The 16,744-nt window shown below is 53.7% G+C and overlaps 1 protein-coding gene and 2 long non-coding RNA genes across 7 annotated transcripts in view; 1 reads left to right on the top strand and 2 right to left on the bottom strand.

Moving 5' to 3' along the window:
* The first annotated feature begins 431 nt into the window (after positions 1-431).
* Positions 432-4,456, top strand: LOC309871635. Its single transcript, XR_014315394.1, has 2 exons — positions 432-518; positions 2,872-4,456. It is a non-coding gene; the product is annotated as an uncharacterized lncRNA (long non-coding RNA).
* Positions 4,457-4,575: 119 nt separating this feature from the next.
* LOC309871632 lies at positions 4,576-6,748 on the bottom strand. Its single transcript, XR_014315390.1, has 3 exons — positions 6,471-6,748; positions 5,490-5,755; positions 4,576-5,282 (listed from the first exon to the last, which is right to left on the bottom strand). It is a non-coding gene; the product is annotated as an uncharacterized lncRNA (long non-coding RNA).
* Positions 6,749-8,098: 1,350 nt separating this feature from the next.
* EYA2 (EYA transcriptional coactivator and phosphatase 2) overlaps positions 8,099-16,744 on the bottom strand; it is a 272,621-nt gene continuing 263,975 nt past the window's right edge. For all 5 annotated transcript variants that reach the window (XM_082744870.1, XM_082744873.1, XM_082744874.1 and 2 more), the window contains 2 exons: positions 16,047-16,147; positions 8,099-8,901 (listed from right to left, as the gene is read on the bottom strand). In XM_082744870.1, coding sequence (XP_082600996.1) covers positions 8,821-8,901; positions 16,047-16,147 — 182 coding nt within the window. In that variant the 3' untranslated portion in view covers positions 8,099-8,820. The remainder of the gene's footprint in view (positions 8,902-16,046; positions 16,148-16,744) is intronic.

Raw genomic sequence — 16,744 nt, 5'->3', positions numbered from 1 at the left:
ACGGGGTGGGTACTGTTCTCTCTGTGAAGCTGGGAAACGGAGACTCCGGGCTTCCATGAATTTAAAGGGGGTCAGAGTTTTAGTTGCATACAACACTCTAGGTAATCTGGCAGGAAAGGAATTCATTATAGGATATTGCGGGACTCACAGACCTCAGGGAGGCTCCAGCCAAGTTACATCACAGGACCTTCCCTTCACGGCCACTGGGCCCCGACACTGCAGCTCTCCCCGGTGATACTGGGCCTGTCCGTCCTGCCTCCTTGCTAGATTGGATCCCACACATCAGAACGCACGTGGCAGAATCCCACCGCTTTCACGTGCGAGCGAACCTGGACGGGGCAAAACAGGTTGCGCTCGTTGGGTCCAATGGAGTCTAAATAGCACTTGGGGGTACTTGATTGGCTGAATCTCCAGCTGGGGATCTCTGATTGGTTAAATCTAGGTCACATGCCTACGTCCTAACCGCAAGGAAGGCTGGGAAAGTGGGATTCAGGATGTTTCCTCTGCAGATGCCTAAGGTAGGAAATTGCCCAAACACAAGGCCTTGGGTTGACACAAGCATTGTCAGCGGCCCCTGCAGAACTTCCCAGAGTATCGGTCAGCCGGGCCAGAATTTTGGCCAGCAGAATTCGCCCGGCCAGGTACAGCGGAGGGGTGTAGTAAGCGAACCAGGCTGTAGTGGGGCCCGCGGCCGGTCGGCTGGGTTGGAACTACATTTCCCAGAATCCCTTTCCCCCGAATGGTGCCGAGTTAGAATGGAGCCAACGCTGGACTCAGATGTGATTTTGAAGGCGGAAGGGAAGCAGCAGCTCCTCCTCTTGCGAGGCTGCTGTGGCTAGGACAGCTGCAGACGTGCCCCCAGACGCCAGCTTGTCTTTGCTGGCCTCTGGGCTACACGCCGGTCTTGTTCTGGCTCCTGGACACCAGCAGCGGGCCCGCCGCCCCTGGCTGCTTGGCTGCGGAGGCCAAGGTTCCGCGTCGGCTTCTCTTCCGGCGCCTCGCTGCGGGCTCACTTTGGTGGCTGGACATGCCCCACGGCTTCTCTTTGCCTCGTTGGTGACTCGGGGCGCCGCTTTTCCAACTCCTCTGACCCCCGTAGAAGACCTAAGTCCCATAATACGTATCTCACCCCTAACTCATGGGCCAAATCTGGGTGCCTCCCTGATTGGATCTGATACAGGATGAGGGTTGACAGACTCAGGAGGAGGGTCGAGGGACCCTCCGTGGCAGGACCTTCGGTGGAGTGTGGGGTGGCCGGGCAGGGGCCCGGGCTCGGGGTGCTGCTCCTCCAGGATGAGGAAACCCCGCTGTTGATCTGTAGCAGCTGCTCCAGCTCCTGCGGCCTGACCCACACAGCATTGCTCTCGTCTCCACCTGCAGGCCGGATGCCCCGTGTGCAGCCCGCTTTCTCCCCTCCTTAGTTCAGTACCAAATAGGGGTCTCTTGTGAACGGAGCTGATTTGTGGGCCCTCAGTGCTCCACACCTGACTGAGAAGGGTTTCCAGCTTTTCCGCCTCTCCATTCAGGAAAGCACAGCCCTGGGGGTGGGGGAGGGGGCAATGGTTGAATCTGAATAAGTCATTTCTCACCCAGAGTTGTGGCTGGGGATCAAACCCTTGGCTTTGCCATCTGGCCCAGGGCTCTGTCTGCCCCAGGCTCTCTTGAGGGCATGAGAGGGGTGACCTCTGACCATTAGCTCAGGGGGTGACCTGAGCTAATGTGGGTCAAGGGCTTTAGCGTGGTGCCTGGGACATAGCAGGTGCTTAGTGTTAGAAGCTGGGCTTGGGTTTGCAGCTTCTCATTCAACCACAGCAGGTGGCATCGGGGATCCAAGGGAAGAAGCGGAAGAGGCCCAGAACTCTGCTGATTTTGCTACCGGTGGAGAGGGCTGATGTCTGCAAGGGCATCTCACCTACGGCCAGAGCTTACCGGCTACTCATTTGGGGCCACATACTTCATGCTGAATTTTATAATGCTCTCTGAATCCTTTCAAGGGCAGCCTTGCATTGTTTCCAGGCCCGGCTTCGGGTGGCACTGGAGGGCGGCTCGGCCCAGCTGCGGGGTCGCACTGCCCTCTGGTGGTCATCAGCGGAATAGCTTTTCCCCGAGCGGAGCTACTAGCATTAAAGGCCGTGGAAAGCACCACGGGGAGACTGGTCTGAGATCAGGACAGTGATGGAATGTGGATAAAGGCTGGGAGAGGCTGTGAAGGAGCCTTTTGGGGTTTCCTAGAAAGCTCTTCCATCTTGATCTGGGCGGTGGTTACCCAAGTGTGATCCTAGGTAAAAATACATCAAGGTGCATGCTTGAACTTTGTGCAGGAAACTCTCTGTAGGTTATAAGATGAAATTTAAAATTATTTAAGTTCATGAGGAATTCCAGTTGTTTTTGACTGGACACACTTTTTTTTTTTTTTGAGATTTTATTTATTTATTTGATGGGGAGATCACAAGTAGGTAGAGAGAGAGAAGGAAGCAGGCTCCCCGCTGAGCAGAGAGCCTGATGCAGGGCTCGATCCCAGGACCCTGAGATCATGACATGAGCTGAAGGCAGAGGCTTAACCCACTGAGCCACCCAGGCACCCCTGGACACCCTACTTCTATCCTTCTCCCTCCAAACCACTGTCCCCACAGTAGCCATTTTTAAAAATACCAATTCGATCATGCCAGTCTCTTGCTTAAAATCCTCTCGTGGGTCCTCATTGGACTTAGAATAAAATCTCGACCCCAGTAAAATTCCAAATCCGTGACCAAAAGGATCCGACCACATCTGCCTGGGCCTTACCTTCTGACCCATGACCTGTGACCTCACCTCCAGTTTTCCCAGGTTTCCCTTCTTTCCCTCCAACTTGAAAGCTCTGTTTGCCCACAGGTTCTGTACTTCCTTCTTTCCCCCTGGAGTGCTTGCCCTGGATTTTCTCACCAGCCAGGTCTGAGCTCAGGTGCCACCTGCTTGGAGGGGAGCAGGCTGTCCACAGCGTCCCCACACTGTTCCGGTGACTCTGGGCCTCGTCACCCCAACGCTGCCTTCTGGACTCCAGCCAGTGTCTGAGAGGACAGCGGCCTCCTCGTTGACCCGGCACCGCCACGGGTGTACTCGGGAAGTCACAATCTCAACCAACAAAAAGACCCTCAGTGTTTATCTGCTGCTTTTTGGACCCTGAATGTTTCATTGGACAGATCCTGGGATCTCCTTCAAAAGGATGTTCTTAGGCTTCCCCCTCCCCCTTTTAGGGTAGGCTCTGGACCCAGAGTGGAGCCCAGTGAGGGCCTTGAACTCCCGAACCTGAGATCAAGACCTGAGCTGAGATGCAGAGTTGGACGCTTAACCTTCTGAGCCACCCAGGCTCCCCTCTGGCCGGCTTTTGGAAATTGGCTGGCTTAGGCCTCCAGGATCCCCCTTCTCCTCCCTGTGAGGGTCCCCCGGCTGCTGCTCTGCTGCCCTCAAGGTGGTTCTCGGAAGGGGAGTTGGGTTGTGGCACAAGCCTGTGCGTGGGGAGCTGGGGCGCGAGTGCTGGGGTCGGGCTTGTGGTCACTGGCGCTCTGCTGTTCCTCCTGCAGGACAAGGCGGGGAGTGGGAAAGTCTGGGGCTCATGGTCAGTTTGCCTGCTTGTGTCCTCTGCCCTCTGCGGGGAAGTCCGCTCCATGGGGAAGTGGGAAAGTCTTGGTCTGTTTTCACGTCCATGGCCACGGATGGAGTAGAGCACCTGGGGAATGGTAGACCCTGGCTTCCTCTGGTGGCAGAATGAACGGCTAGCACCGTGGCTCTGAAATGGGATAGAGCTTTATCCAGCGGCCCTGGCTCTGACCTCGGAGACCTTCACTGCCCCGCTTTTGGTGATGGTGGCATGTCAGAGACCAGGCTTGCTGGGATGGGCGACAAGGACCAGCTTTCCTCAGCCTCCTGCCTGCACCCAGAGTCCCGCAGGAAAGGGCTAGCGCTGCCGCTTGGGGGAAACTGGCTAGATAACCAGCTACCTACAGCAACCAGCTGTGACCGAGAAATCTCTGGAACTGACATCCGATCTTCAAGATGTTCTTACAGTAGCCTACTCTCAGCATTCAGTATATAAGGAAGGCACACTCCCACTTATGCCCACATGTCTCATAGCTCCCGTGGGTCACCGTTTTCGTTAGTTTCGTGTATCTTCTTCCAAAGTTTCTTTTTGCAGAAGGATCCTACAGGTTTTACTTTTTTCTCCATTTTTATACAAAAGGTGGCTTGTGATACATGCTGTTCTGAAACTGCCCTTTTTCACTTAGTGATGTGTTTAGGCAACCTTCCCAGACTGATACGTAGGGAAGAGCCTTGTTCTTTTTCATGGTTGCGTAGTATTCCACCCCGTGACCATGCCGTCCTTTAACCCATGCACAACTGACGTGTGTTTAGGTGGTTTTCATTCTTTGCTATTACAATGTTGTAGAAAATAAATCTGAATGGAGTTTTCATACCCACATGATCTGATCTATAGATCAGTTCTCAGAAGTGGAATTGCTGGATACCATTTACAAATTGGGTAAACACTGCCAACTTCCCCTCTTGGTGATTTGTGCCAGTTTCAGCTTCTGCCAGCAATCTGCGAGGGGCCTCACAGCAATGCTGTTACTAGGAGTCCCAGAACTTTAATATTTTTGCCAGTGTAATGTGGAAAGTGGTATCTCAGTGTATCTCAGTGACCATCTTTTTATAAATTTAAAAAGCAGTTTTAGGGGCACCTGGGTGGCTCAGTGGGTTAAAGCCTCTGCTTTCGGCTCAGGTCATGATCCCAGAGTCCAGGGATTGAGCCCCGCATTGGGCTCTCTGCTTAGCAGCAAGCCTGCTTCCTCCTCTCTCTCTCTCTGCCTACCTCTCTGCCTACTTGTGATCTCTCTCTGTCAAATAAATAAATAAAATCTTTTTTTTTTAAAAGCAGTTTTATTTCTTAAAAGATTTTATTTTACACCCATGGTGGGGCTTGAACTCACATCCCTGAGAGAGTTGCATGCTTCACAGACTGAGCCAGCCAGGTGCCCCAAGTAGTAGTTTTTTTATTTTTTGGAAAAAAGGGAGGACACCCCCTGGCTGGCTCAGTTGGTAAAGCGGGTGACTCTTGATCTCAGGGCTGTGGATTGGAGCCCCACATTGGATGGAGAGATTACTTATAAAATAAAATCTCTCTCTCTTTTTTTTTTTTTTCAAGATTTTATTTGTTAGAGGGAGCACAAGCAGGGGGAGAGGCAGCCAGAGGGAGAAGCAGGCTCCTTGTGATGCAGGACTCGATCTCAGGACCCTGGGATCCTGAGCTGAAGGCAGATGCTTAGCCAACTGAGCCACCCACGCATCCCTAAAAAATAAAATATTTTTTTTTATTTTTAAAGATTTATTTATTTATTTGATAGACAGAGATCACAAGTAGGCAGAGAGGCAGGCAGAGAGAGAGGGGGAAGCAGGCTCCCTGCTGAGCAGCGAGCCCAATGCGGGGCTTGATCCCAGGGCCCTGAGATCATGACCTGAACCGAAGGCAGAGGCTTTAACCCACAGAACCACCCAGGCACCCCCAAAATCTTTTTTTTTTTTTTTAAAGATTTATTTATTTGACAGACATAAAGAGCCCAAGTAGGCAGAGTGGCAGGCAGAGGGCGAGGGAGAAACACGTTCTCTGCTGAGCAGGGAGTCTGACACGGGGGTTGATTCTAGGACCCTGGGATCATGACCCGAGCCGAAGGCAGATGCTTAACTGACTGAGGCATCCAGGCGTCCCTCTAAAAAATAAAATCTTAAAAAAAAAAAAATAAAATGTTTGTTTTGTAGCCTTCAGGCAATTTATTAAATTTTTTTAGGGGTGCCTGGGTGTTTGGGCTCCCTGCTCAGTAGGAGCCTGATTCTCCCTCTCCTGTTCCTCCTGCTTGTGCTGTCTTTCTCTCTGTCAAATGTATAGATAAAATTTTTAAGAAATTTTTGGGGCACCTCGGTGGCTCAGTGGGTTAAGCTACTGCTTTCAGCTCGGGTCATGATCTCAGGGTCCTGGGATCGAGCCCCACGTCGGGCTCTCTGCTCAGCGGGGAGCCTGCTTCCCTCTCTCTCTCTCTCTGCCTGCCTCTCTGCCTACTTGTGATCTCTGTCTGTCAAATAAATAAATAAATAAAATCTTAAAAAAAAATCTTTAAGAAATTTTTTTCTAGACTTTTTTCTAAAGTAATCTCTTGGGGCTTGAACCCATAACCCCAAGACCCAGAGTCACATCATGCTTCCTGACTGAGCCAGCCAGACATCGCTAGCCTTCAAGCATTTAATTAATTCATTCATTTATTAAAAGATTTGTTTATTTGACAGAGAGAGACACAGTGAGAGAGGGAGCACAAGCAGGGGGTGTGGGAGAGGGAGAAGCAGGTTCCCCACTGAGCAGAGAGCCCGATGCAGGGCTGGAGCCCAGGACCCTGAGATCATGACCTGAGCCGAAGGCAGAGGCTTAACCACTGAGCCACCCAGGCGCCCCTGCCAGTGCATTTTAGATGCTTGAGTAATATCTGGTGACAAATACCCAGCTCCAGGAGTTGGTGATATGAATGAATGATATTCTGAGTAGAAATCTGAGCCTGTGTGATGGAACACTACTACTAATAACACTATTACGTGCTATATAAGTTGGGATGCTTTGGGTGACAAGTAACTTAGGAAGAACCAATTAAAAATATTTGAGGGGCACCTGGGTGGCTCAGTGGGTTAAGCCTCTGCCTTCGGCTCAGGTCATGTTCCCGGGGTCCTGGGATCGAGCCCCATGTCGGGCTCTCTGCTCTGCAGGGAGCCTACTTCCTCCTCTCTCTCTGCCTGCCTCTCTGCCTACTTGTGATCTCTGTCAGATAAATAAAGAAAAAATCTTTAAAAAAAAAATATTTGAACCATAAGGACTTTTGTTAACTCACATAATAGATATAACCTGACTTTCCAAAACAGTTGTCCTTTTAAGAGTTAGTGCTGTATCAGTGGAAATCTTCTACTCTAAGTATATGCCTATAAATGAAACCAAACTGAAGCGTCCAAAGATGGAGAGAAAGAGACTGAGTTAAAAAACTTAAAGCCGTGTCTTGAATTCTGCATTTGGGGTGGGGGTGTCTGAGGTCACACATCCCTAAACTTTTCAGTCAAGTAAGCCAAAGAATTCTGTTGTTTGGTTTATGCCTCCTCTGTTGTGTCTTGTTCCTTTGCAAGGGAAAGAAATCCAAATGATTGCTCTTGATTTCTTTCTTTCTTTCTTTTTTTTTTTTTTAAAGATTTTATTTATTTGAGAAAGAGGCAGTGAGAGAGCACGAGTGAGGAGAAGGTCAGAGAGAGAAGCAGACTCCCCATGGAGCTGGGAGCCTGATGCGGGACTCGATCCCAGGATCATGACCTGAGCCGAAGGCAGTCGTCCAACCAACTGAGCCACCCAGGCGTCCCTGCTCTCTGATTTCTAAAGCCCTTGGATAGGCACACCCAGAGGCTGATCTGAGGACTTCCTTGGGTCTCTGTCTGGGCTGGTCAGGAAGTTCTCAAGTCATGCTCAGACTTCTGGGAGGCCATGGGCTTTTGTTTGTGAGTGCTGAATAGTGTAGTTCCTCTACTTCCGAAATTGTTCTCAAGAGATGCAAGATACTCCTGGGGAAACAGTGATGATTAAACAGCCTAGGGCCAGTGAATCTTAGCTATCCACCACCCATCCATCCATCCTCCCACCGCCATCCATATCCCATCTGCTGTCTGTCTGTCTGACCGTCCGTCTGTCCATCCATCATCCATCCATCATCCCTCAGTGCTGTATCTGTGTCAGACTGTGATGGGGACTGAGTATACAGAATGAGGAAGACCCTATCCTTGACCACTGGGAGTTCTGGGTCCTCTCGAATCCAGGCAAAAACACTTACCTTACAGACTGTGAAATCCTAGCTTCCATCAAAACCACCGTGGGACATTGAGTCCTCACAACAGAACCGTGGTTGACAACCTGGGTAGTTAATTTCAGGAATAAGGGGCAGGTCTGTCTGTTTCACCCAAACCTCCTCTGTGTGGATGGCTGGACCTCTGTTAGTGCCTCTAATGGAAGCCTCGAGCATGGTCATAAAGTAGGGACACCCTAGCCCACTTCAAAATGTAAACGTGGTTTTATTTAATGCCTTTTATCCGTCACAAAGTACCGCCTCCTCCCCAGGGTCCCCTCTTCCTAGAAAACAAGATGGCAGCATAAGGCACGTGCACTGTCCACATGACGTCGGGTTAGGTCTTTAAAAACAAAAATAAGCAACAGTCTTCCCATCAGCCCCGACCCGCCTCCCTCACTAATTGTTCAAAGAATGATTGTCCCCCCAGAGCACAACTTGGAGCAGAGAGTACTAAATGCCAGCTGCCCCAGCCCACATGCCAGGTTAGAAAACCAAACCAAACCAACGACTAAGAAAACCGACAACACAGGTACAAGAGCGTAATACCGGAGTAATGAGATTAGTCCATAAATTAAAAAGAAAAACAAAACAACAAAAACATCCCAGGCCTGTCCCCTCCTCATTACCCCCCTCCCCCAAATCAGCAATCCCTCGCTTTTGTTCTGTGGGTCTTGCAGGAAGGCCTGGTCTCCGAGCCAGTCCTCTTCTCCAAAGTGAAATGTTCCAGAGCCGCTGTGGGCTTCCCGCGTCTCCGGACCCGAGCTCGCACTACGGGGACAGCCGCTGAGATGGTCACCAGGCACGTCCTCTCGGCCGCAGGGGCCCTGCCCGGCGTCCGGCATCTGGCGGGGAGGCGGGGACGGCGAGGGCGTGGGTGCGCGCGTGGGATGCGCCCGCGACGGCAGGTGGCGAGGCCCCGGCTCCGCTATAAATACTCCAGCTCCAGGGCGTGCCGCAGCGCCTCCAGGTCCGCGTGGCAGGATATCCGCCAGAAGGGCATGTTGTGCTGCAACACAGAACACCAGCCGCGGGGTTAGGGCCCCGCGCCGCGCCCCCCCCCCCCGCAGTGCCCCCGCCCAGGGCCAGAGCCCGAGCCTGAATCCCCGCAGGCTGTGGGTCCTGCGGACGTTTCCTGGACCATGGGGGCACTGGCCGGTGGCCCCCGGTTGGGCTGCACGGTTGTGCATTCCCTCGGAGCCCGGGCGGCTCTGCTCATCCTGAGCAGCCTGGCACACGGGTGGACCCTCTCCCCATCTTTGGGAAGGTCTTAGGGCACAGGTGGCGCGCTGACCCGGGAGGGAATCCGGCAGTGAGACAGCCGTTTCTTCTTAAAATGTTGTCCCGGATCCTGCCACCTGGAGAAGAAAGTCTCAGCTGGGGGCTCGTGGGGCCCCCACCTGTCCCTGCCATTAGCTCGTCTCCCAGTGGCCGGAGCCCGTCCCAGCCTGGGCTGCGCAGACGGGCACGGCGGATTGGGGGGCGGCGGCTGGTCTTCCTGCCCGGGCACCGGGCAGCCTATTTGCCGCCCACAGCGGCGGTGGCTCTTCCCAGTGCCTGGCACGGTGGCTCAGGGCGGCTACTGTGATTACATCGAGGCACACGAGGTCACAAGGGCGAGGAATACCGTTGCGTGGGGCGCGTGTGTCTGTGTGCAGGGCTGGGGGAGGGGGGCTGGCTAGTGAGTCCCTCGGTGCCACCATGCAGGGTTTGGATCCCACGGTGTCAGCCTGTGCCACCCAGTGTCTCTGATGAGAGTGTCTTAGGGCCACTGTTCCGGAGCCAGACCCTGGGCTAGTGCTTTGTTTTCTAGCTCACCGAACTGCCCAGACAAAACCACGAGCACCTTTTCCAAGTGGGCACGAGAGTGAGAAAGAAGAGAATTGATCTAACCAGAGTTAAGTTGCCGCACGCCAGAACGAACTGCCCTCACGGTCATGGTCATCCCACGGTCGTTAACGCTGGGTGAGTGTGCATGTTCTGGGCCGCGCACACGACCTCGTGTAACCTGGTCACGAATGCTCAGGGAGGCACTCTGTCCTATCTCACGGACGAGGACACTGAGCCACAGAGAGGTCATGTCAGGCTCCGGAGAAGACAACTGACTGCATTTTTATCACTGGAGAATTTAATCACTGGCTGAAGGTCTTGCCTGCCCAGTCCCGCTCTCTCTTCTTTCTTGCTGCCATGACTCAGAATCTGGCAGCGCTGTGCCCACATCTAGAGGATGAGCTATGACTGTCTAAGCAAGCTGTGACAACCCCAGCCTTATTTGCCAGGGATTTGTCCTGTTCCCCCAACCTTTTTTAAATTTTTTTTAAAGATTCCGTTTATTTGGAGAGAGAGATGGAGGGAATGAGTGGCGGGGGGGGCAGAGGGAGAATCAGACTCCCCACTGAGCAGGGAGCCTGATGTGGGGCTCGATCCCAGGACCCAGAGATCATGACCTGAGCTGAAGGCAGACGCTTAACTGAATGAGCCACCCAGATGCCCCAGTCCTGTTTCCCTCTTGACTTGGGATCCACCGAAGCCAGTGAGGAAGGTGGGGAGAATTCTGGGAAAGGTTTTCCTCTAGGATTAAAGGGAGGCACCTGAGGAGAGAACTGCTTCCTCCTTACTTTCCCTTCCTATTTGGATGCTGTCACGTTACCATGTGATGCCTGGAGCTGTGGTAGCCATGTTGAGGTCACGAGACAACAAATCAGAAAATGCCGAAGATGGTTAGAAAGGTAGAGTGGAATGATAGGAAGTGATGCTTGGTGAATTTCTGACCCACGGCAACAACCTAGGGCACAACTGTTTCAAATCTTACTGGGTAGCAAGTGTTTAACTCACCATTACATAGGCTTTTTGCTACACGCAGCTAAGATACTGAGCCTCCACAAGATAGTCATGGGCCTTAAATTATTTACTGAGTGAGCAGATGGCGCTTGATGAATATTTGGATGCCTGGAATTCTGCCCTGTGAGGTGCCATGTCCATATAGCAACTATACAGGCATCCTTTTGGCTCGTGGAGCACATCAAGTTCTTTTCTGCCTCTGGGAGCTCTGCACTTACTGCTCTGCCAACTCTTTATATCATCGTTTATCTTCATCTTTCTGCTCTGTGGTAGGCAGAATAATAGCCCCTAAAGATGTCCAACGGATCTCTAGAACCTGTGAATAAAGGGATTTGGTGGCTGTGATTAAATGAGGGATCTTGAGATGGGGAGATGGTCCAGAGGGCAGGGACTGTGTCTGAAGGTCCCCTGCCTCCTGCACAGCCAGCATGCACACACACGGTCCCCACTGGAGTCACAGAAGAAATCCACAGCTACGAAATGAACAGGGTGGTTTTGTGTTGTGGTGAGCACTATGAAGGCAACAGAACAGGGAGGCAGGGCAGAAAGCAGCTGGGGGAGGGTGACTATTCTGATAGTTGGGGTCTGGAAAGGCCTCTCTAGGGGGTGACAGTTAAGCAGGCCGCAGAAGGCAAGAAGGAGGTGTAAACCTTGGGGGGAGATAATTGAGGCAGAAGACAAAGCAAGTGCAAAGGCCCTGAAGACAGAGCTTGGAATGTCATGTTCACTGCAGCATAGCAGGGTTCCTGGCACATAGTAGGTGCTCAAGAAACACACAGAGAAGGAATGAAGGGGGGGGATGAGAAGGAAGGCAGACTTCTCAAAGTTCTCAGCAAACACCTCTTTTTCTTTCGCTCAAAAGCAGCCGCATACTATCCATCACGGGCAACAGATGCCATTTCTTTAACGCCTTCCGGCTCCCCCAGCTCTCCACCCTCTCCTCCCCCAGCCAAACCTTCCTGTCTCTGCAAAGATGGATTTTGGTTCCTGCCCGGCCAATCCTGTCCCCCTTTAAAGAGTGTAATTCATTTTTCTGGGAAGAAATGAGCAAAGGTAGAAGAGAACCTCCATCCCAGGCGTAGAGCAAGCGTGGATTTATCACCTGCGGAGAGGTAGGGACAAATGACCCACTAAAATGGAGATATTAACAACACTTTCAGCCCCGAGAGTCCCAGCCCCTGGTCCTGTCGCAGTATTTCACGCTGTTCAGGTGCCCAGCAGCCTGGCCTAATGACTCCCATCTATCGGGTCGGGAGAGCGGCCGGTGCGCAGCGTTTCTCGCTAATGGGCTGGGGCTGCTGCTTCAGATAGTTGCAGAGGTTTTCAGGGGAGGCCAGTGTATGGGGGTGTGTGGTGCACCCTGGCCGCCTCTGGTGGACTCCCTCTCTTGTCTGACCAGCTCAGGGGTGGGGACAGAGTGTTTGAAACTCCTAGGTCCACCTCCAGCCTGCTTGGCATTTGGAGCAAAACACATTGGTTTGCAGGTATAGCTGTGTGACCTGAGGTACGTTCACGAACCTCTCTGAGTCTCAAATGCAGCCTCTGTAAAATGAAGCAGATGATACCCGCTCTGCAGGGGGGTTTGAGGATTCACTAAAACCATGACGCCACTAGTCAAGAGGAGGGATCCGGGCCTGTGGTTAGGTCAGGCGCCCCTAGGTGCCAGTGACCACCCTGCCACACGCCAGCTGTGATGGAGACCCCCCCCCCCCCGGTGTCCCCCTCTCTCAGAAGCAGCCCTGTTTTTCTTAGCTGAGGACATGGTGGCTGAGAATAAAGGCGACATCTGCCAGCTAGCACCGTCATAAGGTGTGATAATGTGACCCGGAACTGGCCACTGGGATCCGAGCAGCCGTGCAGTCCCCCCGTATCCCCTGTCTCCTTAGAGATGCCGCAGCCTCCCCCTTTCCATTGCAGGGCCGCCGTGCAGATGGGGGGGCCGCGGCCAGAGAGCAGTCCTGGGACAGGCAGAGCAACAAGACGGAGAGAGCCTGGGTCCCCGGTGCTGGAGCTCATGTGTCTTATGGGAGACAGGAGAGCCCGTTCTCTCTGCTGTTCAAACTGCTGTCCACCCCAGCCCCGCTCCACAGAACCTGGGTGGCGCTGGCCCTGCTGAGAACTCCCCGCCCCCGCCCCGCCCTGCTGGAGACCATCCTCTCCACCCCTGCACCTGTCTCGGTCACAAGCGTCTCCTGCGGGCTCTGAGCAAATGAAGAGATGTGGGTGAGTTCTCACCTTTTGTGCAAATTAGCATTCATATTTTCGTTCTCCACTGGTTCTACCGGAGACCGAAGCTGCTCCGCTTCCAAGGGCTGTGTTATCCCGCCTCTCCCGCCCCACCGTCCCGGGGAGCAAGACGGAGGCTCGGGCTGCTGGGGACTCCCTCTGCAGGGTTCCTCTACCCAGCCCTGGGTGCCTGGTCCCGGCAGCTGTGACAGATGAGGAAGGGCTGCTCGGAGAGGGGGCGTCACCTGCTGAAGGCCACACAGCCCCAAATGGCAGAGCTAGCGTTTAGGGTTGCACATGCGCTCCTGGTCGCATCTTTCTCTGGGAGCCGGGCTGGCGGGAGGGTGAGGCCAGGGAGGTGCCCACTTGGTACAGGAAGGCCAGTCGAGACCAGCTGTTCTCAAAGGAGAAAAAGCCTGCCGCCCCCAGGGGTCACTGTGGAAGTTTCTAGAGGTATGAATTTGGACTCCTGATGATTTGGGGGGCAGTGCCGGTGGGGTCCTGCCTCATCTCATGCACCTGGGACCTGACTGTCGAAAGTCCAGAGAATATATACAAACCTGACGTAATAACCCGAGCCTGGGCTCTTAGCACTGGACCCGTCATGTAGAAATCTAGAGTATCCTTTCCATGCTTTTAATAAAACCTGTGTTTCTAGGAGGGCAGCTACTGTGTAAAGCAAGGGAAGTCTGTATTTTTTTATTCCGAATCTCTCCACGACTGGCTTAGCAGTTTGGAGAGATCAGGTTAGGGCCATAGCCCCTCACGTGGCTCCTGAGTGGCCGAGACTGCACACCTGGGTCCCCCGTGTTGGCCGGCTCACGGGCATGGCACGCTTGGGTCCAAGCACTGGGCTTTTGTGCCCACTTACATGTTGAAGCGCACGTTACTGTGAGTGTCAATAACTTTCCCTTTATTTCTCTTTGATAATACCATTCGATCTTGACCTCTTGGCCATTGTGGTTCTAGTGCCCATGGCCATTTGTATTTCATTTCAGCGGAGTAAGGGGGTCATTTCAAAACATTTCCTATGTTGCCCTAACAAACTCTCTCCAGTTGCAAGAAGGCAGGAGCATCTCAGTGGCTGCTCCACTGAGGTCCCTGTCCCTGTTCGGGCAAGGGCCAGAGGGCAGGGCAGGGGAGCCGGGGGCGGCAGGCCTAGGCTGGTTTTCCAGGCCAACTGTGCTTGAAGCAAAGCTTTATTCCGATGGCTGTTCCAGGTTGAGGGCAGAGTTCGGACTTAGAGCTCAACTTGGAGAGGGGACTCTAGAGCCCCTGGCAGGGGCTAGTCTCATCACACAGACCGTGCTCTTGACCTGGCATGGTGTTTCCGGAACACCAATAATTTGTGGTAATTCATGTGATTCCTGCTACTGCCTTGGACAGTCCTAGTGTATCATCTCTATGACAATTATTTACTTAATATTTTTCTTGCTAAATCAATTCATTTTTTGGTTTTGTTTTTAAAGATTTTATTTATTTATTTGTCAGATCGAGAGAGAGCACAGGCAGGCAGAGTGGTAGGCAGAGGCAGAGGGAGAAGCAGGCTCCCTGCTGAGCAAGGAACCCGATGCGGGACTCAATCCCAGGACGCTGGGATCATGACCAGGGCCGAAGACAGCCGCTTAACCAACTGAGCCACTCAGGTGTCCCAATTCATTCATTCATTTTTAAATATGTTTGAAAAAGTGCTCAGGTTTCCTCCAGGACACCTCCTCCTGGCACTCCCCACCCCTGCAGCCCACGGCCGTGACCAGGCTGGCTCCCTGCACAAAGCTCTAGCCTCCAGCCCTTGGAATCTCTTGGTTCCTCTCTGGGACTGCCCTCCCTCTGATACCTCCTTGGCTCACTTCCTCTCCTCCTCTCTTCGCTCAGATGTCACCTGGCAGCGAGGCCTACCTTGACCACTGTGTCCACTGGCCACCTGCCCCACCCCCACAGTCCCATCTGTCCCCAGTCCCTGCTTTATTTTTCTCTGAAGCTCTGGTCACCACCTTACACACGTTACCCTCTTGTGTCTCCCACCTGCTCCAGGCTGGAGCTGAGTGAGGGGTGAGAGCCTGACCTTCCTGCTCCAGGCAGGCTCCCCAGCATGGGCTCCAGCTGCTGGCACGCAGTAGATGCTCAACTAACAGAGCTTATCCACGCGCTGTGGTGTCTGCGATGAAGACCCCGGTCATAAAGGCCCCGAACAAAGACTATGGACAGCTGCAGAGGGAGTTCCTGTGTCACTGGAAGGCCAGAGTGGTAGCTGGTCAGGGATTTCTTCCCTACAGAGGGAAGTCCTGCTGGAGTGTGAGGCCTAGAGGCGGAGTCTGCGGGAGCTGGGAAGGGGAGGAACCTTGCAGGTGGCAAGGCCTTTAGCTCTGCCCCCAGGCCCTCTCCTGGGACCCTTGGGGCCCTCCCTCTTTTTTCAGGCTTTGTCCACCGAGACTCTAAACATTTCTGCATTTCCCTGGAATTTGTTGCTGGGGGAGGGCAGGGGGAAACCAGGTCCTCCCAATTAAGCTCTGTGACATTAACAATCCACATCCCAGGCCTCTGGGTGGGGGGTGGCAGCCTCTCTGGGATGCTGTTGACAGGTCCAGACCCAGGTCTCTGGCAGCTGTTTCTTTTCCAAGAGCAGAGCCGAGGCCACAAGAACCCCCTGCCCCTCTCCTCCTGGGCCCAAGATCACAAATGCAGGATTTTCTTTCTCATTAGCTTAATGCTGTCTTTATTAACTGGGAAGGGTTCCTGGAACATATGATCAGTAAGTATGAAATAAAGCGTGCACACGTGCACCAGCCCCCCCACCAGCCTGCCTGACAGAGTGTCTCCGGGCTCCGGAGCAGTTGTCCTAGAAAAAATCCAGGGCTACTAGTGGGGGGGCAGCCAGAGGCACCGAGGGGATTTGCAGAAGGAAATTACTCAGGATGTTTCTGCAATTGCAAATGGGAAGGGACGGGGGAGCTAAGAGCCTGGGAAGGAGGGGACCCAGCCAGCGCCCGGTGGGGGGCAGGGAATCCTGGGAGAGCCCAGGAGAGCCACGAGCCTGTCTCCAGGGGAGAAGCAGCACAGCGTGAAAGACGGACAGACTGACAGTACCTTCTTCGCCCCCTGCTCCTCTTCCACGCCATCACCGATGACAATGTAGACGGCTTTTCTGCCAAATCGCTGCATTATCCTCTCGAAACAGCTCTCCTTCCCTGCGCACGCAAGAAGGGGAGAAAGACAAGACGAGGCTCGCGGGGACCCCTCACCGCAGCCCAGGAGCTTGCTGGGAGCAGCCGTCCGCCCGAGGGCCAAGCACTGATCGGGTCGTCCTCAAGCAGTATGTGCCCGGTCACCATCCCCACGTGAGGGGTGACAGCACAGAGGTTCAGTGGCCTGCCCAGGGTGACACGGAAGAGAGAGTGCAGAGGCTTGAAGCAGGCTCCAGAGTCTGCACGGCCGGCTGGTGCAGGGTGCCTGACCCCCTTCACAGAGGAGGACATCAGGCGACGTGACTGAGGCGTCCAAGTGGCAGCCTGGTGACAGACTTGGCCCTCAGGGCAGTTCCCCTGCCCAGATCTTTCCTTGCTCCCCGAGGATGACCACCCGAAGGATAACCACCCCTTTGTATCTGCCTCCTTCCCAGGTGGGTGGGCAGCAGTGTTCAGAGACCCCCCCCCTCTCCTGGGGGTCTCTCCTCGGGGCAGCAAGTGTAGCAACAAAAAGGCAAACAGCAGTGCCAGAAATAGTGGTCGCTCCCCGGCTCTACTGTCTGCGAGGTGCGCTGCCAAGCACGGTACCCGCTGTACCCA

This window comes from Mustela nivalis (assembly GCF_964662115.1).
Source record: "Mustela nivalis genome assembly, chromosome: 8".
Taxonomy (NCBI): domain Eukaryota; kingdom Metazoa; phylum Chordata; class Mammalia; order Carnivora; family Mustelidae; genus Mustela; species Mustela nivalis.
The sequence above is the reverse complement of the archived record's forward strand: the minus strand, read 5'-3'. Positions and strand labels throughout refer to the sequence as shown.